Genomic DNA, 12,500 nt, shown 5'->3' on the forward strand with positions numbered 1-12,500 from the left:
TGTCCTATGTGTTGACTGATGGTAGTGTAAAAGGAAGGAGCATCGACCTGCACTCTATAGACACACACACACACACACACACACACACACACACACACACACACACACACGGACACACTATTGAAGGCAAAAATGCAGATTAATGAACACAGTATAATTATTTTTGCTACAGACCAATGCTCACTCTTTCTCTCTCTCTCTCTCTCTCTCTCTCTCTCCCATATGCTGTGCGTGCCTATGGACACAAATGCCTGAACATGGCATTCAAACATTACATACACCGAATATTAATGTGAACACACACACATTCACAAAGAGCGGCACGTGCACACACACACATTCACAAAGAGCGGCACGTGCACACACACCCCAACCCCCGCCTAGCGAGGAAACCCTTAGCGCCTCTGGGACTGTGAGCTAAGATTAGACTGAGCTATAAATACACCAGCCAGCAGGAGAGGTTAGAGAGGGAGGGAGAGAGGGTTGAAGAGAGGGAGAGATGGAGGGAGGGAGAGATGGAGGGAGCGATAGAGGGAGGGAGAGAGATGGAGGGGTAGATGTGCAGGGGAGGAGGAGAGAGGAGATTGAAAAAAGAAGTGATGAGTCAAATTGGGAAGAGAGGAGAGAGGAAAGAGAGAACATGGACATACATACATACACTCTCTCTCTCTCACTCTCTCTCTCCCTCTCTCTCTCTCTCTTCTCTCTCTCTCACTCTCTCTCTCTCTCTCTCTCATACACACACTCTCTCATGCACACACACACACACGCACACACACACACACACACACACACACACACACACACACACACACACACACACACACAGGCACCTATTACAGGAGAACAGAATGAAACATCTCTCTCTTCTATCCCAGTCTCTCTCTCTCTGATATCCCTCTCTCTCTCTTCTCTCTCTCTTCTCTCTCTCTCTGATATCCCTCCATCTCTCTCAATTCAATTCCATTTCAAAGGGATTTATTGTCATGGGAAACATATGGGTACACTGCCAAAGCAAACATCACAAAAAGTCTCAAAAATGTTCAAATATATGATATAAGTGTAAATACAAATACCTGAATTGAGTGAATGTGTAATATTTACTAATGTATTTAAATGGATGTACAGTGTGTGTATACAGTGTGTACAGTGTTTGTGTACAGTGTGTACAGTGTGTATGTACAGTGTGTTCAGTGTGTGTGTATACAGTGCAGTGTGTGTATACAGTGTGTACTGTACAGTGTGTGTATACTGTGTGTACAATGTGTGTATACAGTGTGTGTGTACAGTGTGTACAGTTATCAGTGCGGTTTGCAGGGATCTACCCCTTTATCTCTCAGTTCCCTCCTCTCACCCACTCAGCTGTGTACACAAATCAGACAGCTTTGTTCTCTGTGTGTTGCTCCTGTGTGTCGTCTCGGGTGTGTTGTTCTGTGTGTTGCTCCTGTGTGTCGTCTCGGGTGTGTTGCTCCTGTGTGTTGTTCTGTGTGTCGTCTCGTGTGTGTTGTTCTGTGTGTCGTCTCGTGTGTGTTGCTCCTGTGTGTCGTCTCGGGTGTGTTGATCTGTGTGTTGTTCTGTGTGTCGTCTCGGGTGTGTTGTTCTGTGTGTCGTCTCGGGTGTGTTGTTCTGTGTGTTGTTCTGTGTGTCGTCTCGTGTGTGTCGTCTCGTGTGTCGTCTTGTGTTGTTGTTGTTGTTGTTGTTCTGTGTCGTTCTGTGTGCGTGCCAGTCAGTCTCTACAGTTCCTGGGGTTAGTATGTATAATGGAGGGTTAGTATGTATAATGAGGGTTTAGTGTGTATAATGAGGGTTTTTCGCATGTATAATGAGGGTTTAGTATGTATAATGAGAGTTTAGTGTGTATAATGAGTGTTTAGTGTGTATAATGAGGGGTTTAGTATGTATAATGGGGGTTTAGTGTGTATAATGAGGGTTAAGTGTGTATAATGAGGGTTTAGTATGTATAATGGGGGTTTAGTATGTATAATGAGGGTTTAGTATGTATAATGAGGGTTTAGTGTATATAATGGGGGTTTAGTGTGTATAATGGGGGTTTAGTGTGTATAATGAGGGTTTAGTGTGTATTATGGGGGGTTAGTATGTATTATGGTGGTTAGTATGTATTATGGGGTGTTAGTATGTATTATGGGGGGTTAGTATGTATTATGGGGGGTAGTATGTATAAGGGGGGGTTAGTATGTATAATGGGGGAGTAGTATGTAGAGTATTATGGGAGTTAGTATGTATTATGCGGGTTAGTATGTATTATGGGGGTTAGTATGTATTATGGGCGGGTAGTATGTATTATGGGACAGAAGTGATGTACCAGACAGACACACACTCAGAGAGATGAGCAGCATGGAGTTGAGTTGTATTGTGTGAGTCTGCCTCCTACTGGTGCATAGATGCTACTACATCTGCAATAGTGCTGGATTCCTCACCTTCCTCCCTTGTCCTCTCTCTCTCTCTCTCTCTCTCTCTCTCTCTTTCTCTCTCTCTCTCTATCTCTCTCTAGGTGGACTGGGAGAGTAATGGAGGTCTGGTGAAGAAGCTTCCCTCCATCAAGGAGGATGAGGAGCTGGTGGAGGAGCAGAGCTCTGTGTCCCAGGCCCCGCGCTCCCCGCTGCGTCTGACCCGGGGCCTGGGCTCGCCCCTCCTGGCCCCCCGGCTGTTCCGCCCCCCCTCTGACCACGCCCGGCCCGCCACCCTGCACATCCCCATGGTCAGCTTCAGCAGCGCGCCCTCCGAGCTGAGCCCCAGGTAACACACACACACACACACACATACACACACACACACACACACACATACATACATACATACACACACATACACACACACACGCACACACGCACACACACACATACACACATACATACATACGCACACACATACGCACACACATACACACACACACACATACGCACACACATACACACACACACACATACGCACACACACACACACACACACACACGTACATACAGTACACATACACACGCACACACACATACATACACATACACACACACACACACACGTTACACACAGCAGTTACACAGAGTTGCAGAGCAGAGTTACACACAGCAGTTACACAGCAGAGTTACACAGAGTTACACAGAGCAGAGTTACACACAGCATATACACAGAGTTACACAGAGCAATTACACAAGGAGAACCTGCTGCTTTTTGGTTCCTGCCGGGAACCAGCTTTTCGGGTTCCGAAGCCATTTATTTTTGGTCAAATGCTCCGACCTGTTCAAAATTGTGCAAAACCTGAATGAAACTTGTTCCATGTGGGTGGAAAAAGGCACTTCTGTCAAATGAACATTTATTGAACACCTTCCTTCCTTGTCCTCTCTGTCTCTCTCTCTCTCTCCCTCTCTCTCTCTTTCTCTCTCTGTCTCTCTCTCTCTTTGGTTTTTTTCTCTCTCTCTCTCTCTCTCTCTCTTTCTCTCCCTCTTTCTCTCTCTCTCTAGGTTTGTGGATGGTATTGAGACAGAGAGCAATGTGAATTCCTCACAAAAGTTTGAGTTTGGCTCCAGCCTGACACATGCTGGCACACTACCACCTGGACCAGGTAACACACACACACACACACACATGCATGTACCCACACACATACAAACACACCTTGGGCCTTTAAAGGTGCACTGAAGGATTTGGAGGTAGGTCTAGGTTAGGGTTAGGGTTAGGTAGGTCTGGGGGGAGCCTTGGCTAGGTGCTCTGCTGGAAACCTATTCTGCTGTGTTTTTTCTGTGAGTGTGTCTGTGTGCTCCTTGAATACCTTGCTGTGTGCTGCTCCATGTGGGCGTGTGATTTGTCTTATGCTGCTTGTTGATCATGCTATGTGGTATTATGTGCTGTTGTGTCTTGTGGATGTGTACATGTGCTCTGTTGGTGTTTTGGCGGTGTGTGCTAATGCTTTGCTGTGTTTTTATGTGCTTTTAATGTTTGTTGAATTGTCTGTTTGGGCTGTCTTGGCCAGGGCTCCTTTGTAAAAGAGACCTCTGTCTCAATAGGACTTCCCTGGTAAAATAAAGGTTTAATTTTAAAAAAAGAATAATATTTTAAACACACACTGTACTGTACTTTTTAATTTTACTGTGTACCCTTGTACCTTGTCACTACTGCATTTTTCATACTCTACTATTACTGTAATCGTTGATTGTAAGTTTGTACATTGTCATTGATGTCTGCACGCTGTCACTGTTCTATTTTTCTGTACTGATCTATCTATCTATCTATCTATCTATCTATCTATCTATCCATCTATCTATCTATCTATCTATCTATCTATCTATCTATCTATCATGTGTGCAGGGAGCCAGGAGCAGTCAGAGATGAAGCAGAGCGTCTCAAAGTTGAGTGAAGAGGTGAGTGTCTCAGCTGCTAACTACATCTGTTCACGCTTTTGACCTTGGGTCAGGATTGATACAGTAGGACCTTGACCTTGGACCAATGTGTGTTGTAGTCTTCCTGAGCTGTAGATGAACTTTACTTTAAGTCAAGTATTTATTCACTACTCAGTCATAAACACAACCAGTACAGTAAGTCTACCTACATCATGTGTAGAGTTGTATCACTGCATGAGGGAGGGTGAACTAATTGTCTCTCTTCCTGTCAGATGACCAGTCTCTCCAAGCAGGTCTCTCAGCTGAGCCAGGAGCTACAGGAAATGACACGTCTGCTCCGGCCCCTCCTCCTGGTGGCACCTCAGCCAATCCTGACGTCCCTGACGCCCACGCTGAGCCCGCCCCCCGGCAGCACCAACCCTCTGGTGGTCCCGCCCCCGCCGCCACCCTGCTCTCCCCAGCTCCGCCCCCAACGAACAGAGCCCTGCTCCCTATTGGACAGTGCGTACAGTGGGGGCGTGGAGCTGCCTGGCTGCCTGCTCCCCAGGCTCTCTCCGGCCCAGGGCCAGGGCCCGGCCTCTCCAGGGGGCCTCTCCAAGGACCCGCCCCGGCCCCCCCCCACCTCCCCTGGGGAAGGAGACACGGAGGGGCTCCCTCTCCTCCCCAGTCTCCCGGCTGCCAGGAATGGACGCACGCCCTCCCCCTCCCTCTCCTTCTCCCTGTCTCTCTCCTCCTCCTCCTCCTCCTCCTCCCCCTCCATGTCCCCCTGCCTAGGCCCCCACTACTCCCGACCCGACCGGGGGCTCCTGCCCGCCCCGCCCCCCTCCCAGGAGGCCACGCCCCCTCGCCCCGCCCACCACGGCTCGGCCCCCGGGTCACTCGGCCGCTCCCCCGGGGTCCGCGGGCCGACGGCGTCCTCCTCCTCCTCCTCCTCCACTCCCCTCCTCCCTCCCCCGTTCCCCCCGGACTGCGCGGGGGGTGCGTGGAGGGCGGGGCGGGGCACGGTGGGGGCGGAGCCTCTGGAGATGGAGATGCAGGAGTGGGAGATGGCGGCGGCGGAGGGTGGGGGAGGGGCCTCCTCGACAGAGCGCATCAGCTTCATCGACGAGGAGGGGCCGGCTCTGTGACGGAGGGGGGCGGAGCCAGAGGGACAGACAGGTGGAGGAAGTGGGAAGTGGAGCGGGACAGATAAATAAAGACGATGAAAGAGGGACAGAGGGGGACTTTGCGTCGGTGTGATTTACAGACAGACGGACAGACGGACGGACGGACGGACGGAGCGGGCCAGGACCCCATGTCCTCTGGCTCCATGACGCGCGGCAGCTGTCACATCTCATCAGTCTGGCGTTCTTAGACTCCGCATCCGCCTCGGGAGCGCCTCCCACCCCCGACACCAGCCAATCACAACAGTTCTCTCACAGCCATCGGACACACACACACACACACACGGGACCCGGGATCCACCGTTCCAACGGTTCCTGCGTTGCTATGTAGCTGCCTCGGTAGACGCCAAACTTGACATGATCACATTCACGTTATATTTATGTGTTAAAAAAAAAAAAAGAAGAAAAAAGTTCTTCCTCCCTCCATAAACTCTCCTATTGCTGGAGTTTCAAATCTCATGATGTAGGAGAACTGGGAGTTTTAACTCCCTATTGAGTCTTTATCATGCGGACTTAACATTACTGTACCTGCTCCATTGCAATGGGGTTATTCTGCTCTTTGAGAGATGGAGTGGGTTGTTTCACATCCACCCACATCTGCGACAAAACACACACACACACACACACACACGCGCACACACACACACACACACACACACACACACACACACACACACACACACACCTGACTGGATATAGCTATCCAGAATAGTCCTCCCCTCCTCCCAGAAGAAGCCATCTGAAACACTACAGGACAATCAATAACTAAACTAGGAGATGGGAGAACATAGAGAACCGCCCAGATACACCCCTACGTTATTGTCACAGAGCAGGAGAACCAGAAACAGGAGAACCGGAGACCTGAGCATCACAGAGCAGGAGAACCAGAGACAGGAGAACCAGAGACCTGAGCGTCACAGAGCAGGAGAACCAGAGACAGGAGAACCAGAGACCTGAGTGTCACAGAGCAGGAGAACCAGAGACCTGAGCGTCACAGAGCAGCAGAACCGGAGACAGGAGAACCGGAGACCTGAGCATCACAGAGCAGGAGAACCAGAGACAGGAGAACCAGAGACCTGAGCGTCACAGAGCAGGAGAACCAGAGACAGGAGAACCAGAGACCTGAGTGTCACAGAGCAGGAGAACCAGAGACCTGAGCGTCACAGAGCAGCAGAACCGGAGACAGGAGAACCAGAGACCTGAGCATCACAGAGCAGGAGAACCAGAGACAGGAGAACCAGAGACCTGAGCATCACAGAGCAGGACAGCTGGAGAGACCATGTGCCAAAGACTGAGGCTACATGTAGTTTAGGGGTTTAGGAGGGCTGAGGGAAGAGGGTGCATCCAACCCATCCTGCCCGCATCCAACCCAAGCTTTAGCCATCCAGCCATTCGTGCCTTCTTCTATCACACACACATGCACACATACACACACACGCACACGTACACACAGACATACTCATTCATCCCCATAATCATTTGAGATAAACGTTCGGGACTTAAAAGGCATCATCAACCACACTGCTATGGAGGAAAACTGCACTTTTATTTAAAAACCTATATATGTATTTATTTGTGTTCATTAAATTCTGTTTCTGGGAAATATCATGTGTTGAGAGTAGAGAGCAGACATGAGGCCCAGTTATGATTGGCTGGGAGTATCAGTAGAAGTGAGGCCCAGTTATGATTGGCTGGGAGTATCAGTAGAAGTGAGGCCCAGTTATGATTGGCTGGGAGTATCAGTACAAGTGAGGGCCAGTTATGATTGGTTGGGAGCATCGGTAGAAGTGAGGCCCAGTTATGATTGGCTGGGAGTATCAGTACAAGTGAGGCCCAGTTATGATTGGCTGGGAGTATCAGTACAAGTGAGGCCCAGTTATGATTGGCTGGGAGTATCAGTACTAGTGAGGCCCAGTTATGATTGGCTGGGAGTATCAGTACTAGTGAGGCCCAGTTATGATTGGCATGTGAGGCATAGCTGGGAGTACTCAACCCCAAGATTGAGTTCTGCTGGAAGCTGCCACCCAGTGTGCCTGTCTTTAAAGAAGCCTCGACACACGCGCACACACAGACACACAAACACACCATCATCAAAAGGGTACAGAATTTGCAAACCATTTGGCAGATGTGAACTACTGGATTGATGTTGTAAAAGGACAACAGTCTGCCCATGTGTTCAGACTACTACAGGTCTGACCACTACGGCTGGTTAAGACTGTCTGGTCACGTGTTCAGACTACTACAGGTCTGAGCACTACGGCTGGTTAAGACTGTCTGGTCACGTGTTCAGACTACTACAGGTCTGAGCACTACGGCTGGTTAAGACTGTCTGGTCATGTGGACTAGTGGGCATCAACACAACGAGGTGATCATTCTATTTGTAATATAGACAGGCAGATTTTAAGTTTCTATTTTCTGTAACGGGGTGAAGATGGGGTGTTTGAATGGAGTGAGAAGGTCTTAGAGGAAGGGGGGGGGGGGTGGGGGTTGAGGGGTCAGGGGTTAAATGCATGTCACTGCTATCTGCATGAGGAATGTGCCTGCTTATGGCCCAGAGGCTCTCAGGCTTCAGATGTATTTTACTATTAACTGTTACAAATCTCTACCAGGAATACCAGACAACAATAAAGACAAGTGTTGTTTTCTAAGGCGACGGTCTCCTGTGCTGCTGAGTCCTGGCCTGACCAGGGGACAGAATTCACACATGTCCTAACCTGCCCCCTTCTCCCCCGCCTCCTCCTCTCCTGCCCCTCCTCCTCCTCCTCTCCCACCCCCCCTCCTCCTCCTCTCCCGCCCCCCCTCCTCCTCCTCCTCCTCTCCCTCTCCTGCCGCCCTCCTCCTCCTCCCCCTCTCCTGCCCCTCCTCCTCCTCTCCTCTTCCTCCCTCTCTCCTGCCCCTCCTCCCTCTCTCCTGCCCCTCCTCCTCCTCTCCTCGCCCTCCTCCCCCTCCTCCTTCTCTCCTGCCCCTCTTCTCCTCCTCCTCCTCCTCTCCTGCCCCTCTTCTCCTCCTCCTCTCCTCCCCATGCCCCATGAACAAAGACACACCAGACACCACGTCCATCATTCAGGTCTGCATATATTTCAATGGTAACATTCATTCTCAGAGCTTCATCAGGGTTTGAAATGCCGGGGGGAGAGCAGTCTAGGAAGATTCTGAGGAAGACCAATCAGCTGACTGAAACATCTCCACCAATCTCTGCAGCTCCTCTACTGCAGACTCCGCCCTCCTCTGGGCTGACAGAGCGGTGACAGGAAGATCACAGACTGGATAAACCACCGTTGTCACTTCCTGACAAGCGAGCTTTACTCCATATACCCTTCTCACACACACACACACACACACACGCACACACAGAGTACTCCCCTAGACTAGGGCTCAGTCTCAATAGTCTTCCGTCCATTCCTTCAGTCTTTGCGTCTTCCTTCCTTGACAAAATACACTGAAGAAGATCTGAGGTTCCACTTCATAGAGAACCCTCTGAGTGGAGGAGGGTAAGGACAGACTATTGAGATGCAGCCCAACACTCTCAATACCACAGAGGACTCGCATCCTAATGCTCTAGGAACCAGGGGCTAGAGACATACGGAAAGACAACAGACGGGAGAAAAATAAAAATCCAAAAAATATATTTATATGTTTATATTTATATATATTTACGAGGTATGTATCCACAAAAAAAGAAAACACCAAAAATTTCAAAATAAGCAGTCTTTTTTTCCAAACATGTCCTCTTGTGTGACGTAAGCCCGTCTTAAAATAACAATAATATTAATAATAGTAATATAATTCATGAATAATTACATAGCAAAATAAAACCAGGAGCTATGCTCCCCCAACTCTTCCCTCTAGTTCTACCCTTGGTTCAGCTCTGAGACTGTTCCAGTTCCCCTCTACGGGGAGTCCAGCGCACCGAGGCCTCCGAGCCACCGGGTGGCGCTGGCTGCTACGCGACACGTTTCTTCACATCAAGTCCCAAGAGAGAAAAAAAAAGTACTCTTCATCTCGTGTTCGCACTGGGAAAAAAAGCCAAAACCTCTCAAGCATCTGTTAACCGTTGGTGCGAGCAGCACCCAATCACAGTCAGTCTCTGTCTCTGACTGTCCGGAGCGGGTTTGGCGCCGGGCGGGGGTGGGGGGAGGGGGGGTTTGGGTCGACAGGGTGGAGGGGAGGGGGGGCCGCCACAGCTCAGAAGGTGTCGTTGTGCAACAAAACAAAACTGAAGATTGAACTTAACGAGACACAAAAAAAAAAAAAAGACGACGACGATGGCAGCTGTCCTTCCAGCGGTAGTGTTAGAGCGACGTCTGGGACTCCGCTCGTCACGCCAGGTACTGCTGCATGGCTGTCTTCGCCCTGAGAGAGAGACGGGGGGGGGGGGGTCAGATGGAGAGAGAGGGAGGGAGAGAAAAGAAGAGTGAATGAGAAAATAAATGAGAGAGAGAGGAGGGAGGAGATGAGATGGAGACAATTAATGCTCTGATTTGGTCAACAAGTCAATACAAGATGAGTCTCCAGCATATACTTCTAGAACAGGAGGTAAATGTGTGTGTGTGTGTGTGTGTGTGCGTGTGTGTGTGTGTGAGCCCACCTGTCACAGAGGTTGGGGTCTGAGGCTTGGGTGAGTTTGTGCAGGATGTCCACAAAGCCCAACTCTCTCAGTTTGTCCTGGCGCTCCTGAGAGCCTGAGAACACACGCACACACAGACACACACACACACAGATTAACACACACGCATCAGAAGATTAGGAGAGGGTACAAGAAGGTAGGAAGGAGTCCAACAAGAAGTGCTCTGCCCCTCCCCCCCCCAGCCCCTGGCGCGCCCCTGGATGACCACCTGTCATGGTGTGTCCCTCACCGTCCTCCTCATTCCAGACCAGGTTGGAGATACAGAAGGTGGCGGCGAGCTGGAGCTTCACATTCGAATGTCCCTGAGAGAGAGAGAGAGAGAGAGAGAGAGAGAGAGAGAGAGGGAGGGAGTGAGAGAGAGAGAGAGAGAGAGAGAGAGAGAGAGAGGGAAAGAGAGAACAATAGAAAGTCAGTGTCGGCAGCCTGCATGCAGTGTAACTGTTTGGCCCAGGGCCAGATTCTGTCGTATCCAGGTTGTAGTATTCAGGACTCCAACCATATAATATTTCATTTTCTGGAGCATGTCGTCGTTGGTCATGATGAGTTCCTTGGCCGTGTTTCCGTCTGCGATGTTGGCCAGGATGCAGAGTGTCTAAAACAAACCAACACAAGGCTGAAGTTACACCGGTGTTCTGTCATAAGGCGTATCCTGAGACAACGCGTTTACTTCCTGGGTGTAGGAAAGAGGTAAGGCCCAGTCCCAATATTCCCCCTTGGCCGTACCCCTACATTATGTGTGTTCCTGCGTAGTGGAGTGTCCCATTCCTTTTAGATTCTAGGGTTAGTGGGCGTGTCCAGGGAGAGTGAATGGGTGCAGGTTTTCGCGGGGGTCCCACCTGCTCTTTGACCTCGATGCTGTGCTCTCCCTCCAGGATGAGAGTGACTGCCTGCATGACCTGCTTCCCGTGAGAGCTCATGATCTGGTCTATGTGCTGGAGACAGGGAGGGAGAGGAGGGGGGGGCTCTTACTGGGCACAGGGTTGGGGTCACATTACTGTGTGTGTGTGTGTGTGTTTTGTATGTGGTGTGTGTGTGTGTGTGTGTGTTTGTGTGTTCGTGCACGCATGTGCGTGTGCGTTTGTGTGTTGTGTGTTTGTATGTGTTTGTATGTGTGTGTGTGTGCATGCGTTTGTATGTGTGTGTGTGCGTGCGTTTGTATGTGTGTGTGAATGTGTGTGTGTGTGTGTGTGTGTTACCGGGCGTGTGGAGAGCAGGTTGCGGAGCAGACCCAGGGTCTTCATCAGGACGTTGGCGTCGGGGTCAGAGAGCAGACGGAAGAGCTGCTCTGTTCCCAACACCCTCACGATCTCCACCTTCACCTTCTGCTCCGCCTGGAACGCCATGTTCTGCACACACACACGCACGCACACACACGCGCACAAACACACACACACACACCACCAGAGCGATTCATAGACCTCAATTTCAGGGGTTTCAATCATCCAGAAAAACTAAACCAAGTGTTCAGCCACCACAGTACAACAGTTAACAGTCTAACAGGTGTGTGTGATGACCAGTAGGTCAGTGTTAGTGGTGACAGGTAGGTGAGGTGTGTGTGTGTGTGTGTGTGTGTGTGCGTGTTGACCGTCTCACCATGAGGGCCCAGATGCCGTTGACCCTCAGTGCAGGACTGTCACTCTGGGTCAGGCTGCATAGTAGCTCGATCACCCCCGACTCCAGGATGGGCTGCGCGCACACACACACACACACACGCGCACACACACACACGGAAACACACACACGGAAACACACACACACACACAAAATACAGGGATGCAAACTCAGAAGTTTTATTTATATATATGCTTTAAAATGTGGGTTTACTGTCTCTTTTAGCATGAGGATATACTGTATGGGAGACACTGGCATTTTTATTTTCTCTCTTATCTTTTCAGGCGCTGGTGTCTCTAGGCCCTGCTGTTGGTATCTCTCTCACTGAGACCTGTACTGCACACTAGTACTGTGAGTTGATAACACGTTGCAGACTTACACACTCAGTTTTACAGTGAGCCAACAGGGCATGTGAGCCTTTACGATCGTAGCTGGTATCTTTAACACAAAGAATGCATCTAGCATGTCCTGGTGTGTCAACCTTCTTATAGGAATCTGACTACAGAAATGGGTCCATAGCTGCTTCAGGCTGCAGCTCCACTTGCATGTCCCACCTGCCTCAATCTGCTTCCCTCGCTCTCCCTAACTCTCTCACTCTGAAATGGAACCACATAACCAACATTCAATTCACATCCCGTAATTGGAGTTAAGGCAATTATCACAAACATTATTTAATTGCATTTACTCACTGAATTTTGTCATTATGAGACTGATAAACAGAACGTCTTGTGTGTGTGTGTGTGTGTA

The 12,500-nt window shown here is 50.0% G+C and overlaps 2 protein-coding genes across 3 annotated transcripts in view; one reads left to right on the plus strand and one right to left on the minus strand.

Moving 5' to 3' along the window:
- kcnh3 (potassium voltage-gated channel, subfamily H (eag-related), member 3) overlaps nucleotides 1-5,479 on the plus strand; it is a gene marked incomplete at both ends in the record, with an annotated part of 85,322 nt that extends 79,843 nt beyond the window's left edge. The window contains 4 exons of the mRNA XM_084452135.1: nucleotides 2,513-2,757; nucleotides 3,477-3,577; nucleotides 4,321-4,373; nucleotides 4,625-5,479. Of these exons, the coding sequence (XP_084308261.1) occupies nucleotides 2,513-2,757; nucleotides 3,477-3,577; nucleotides 4,321-4,373; nucleotides 4,625-5,479 (1,254 nt within the window). The remainder of the gene's footprint in view (nucleotides 1-2,512; nucleotides 2,758-3,476; nucleotides 3,578-4,320; nucleotides 4,374-4,624) is intronic.
- Nucleotides 5,480-8,840: 3,361 nt separating this feature from the next.
- The window catches only part of armc8 (armadillo repeat containing 8), a 13,835-nt gene continuing 10,175 nt past the window's right edge, over nucleotides 8,841-12,500 (minus strand). The window contains exons 16-22 of one of the 2 annotated variants that reach the window (XM_084451883.1): nucleotides 11,736-11,828; nucleotides 11,339-11,488; nucleotides 10,979-11,074; nucleotides 10,639-10,734; nucleotides 10,372-10,444; nucleotides 10,104-10,197; nucleotides 8,841-9,868 (exon numbers count right to left, since the gene is read on the minus strand). In XM_084451883.1, the coding sequence (XP_084308009.1) occupies nucleotides 9,835-9,868; nucleotides 10,104-10,197; nucleotides 10,372-10,444; nucleotides 10,639-10,734; nucleotides 10,979-11,074; nucleotides 11,339-11,488; nucleotides 11,736-11,828 (636 nt within the window). In that variant the 3' untranslated portion in view covers nucleotides 8,841-9,834. Of the gene's footprint in view, nucleotides 9,869-10,103; nucleotides 10,198-10,350; nucleotides 10,445-10,638; nucleotides 10,735-10,978; nucleotides 11,075-11,338; nucleotides 11,489-11,735; nucleotides 11,829-12,500 lie in introns of both variants that reach the window. The other variant, XM_084451882.1, reaches the window with a different exon arrangement.

This window comes from Borostomias antarcticus (genome assembly GCF_949987555.1).
Source record: "Borostomias antarcticus genome assembly, chromosome: 17".
Taxonomy (NCBI): Eukaryota; Metazoa; Chordata; class Actinopteri; order Stomiiformes; family Stomiidae; genus Borostomias; species Borostomias antarcticus.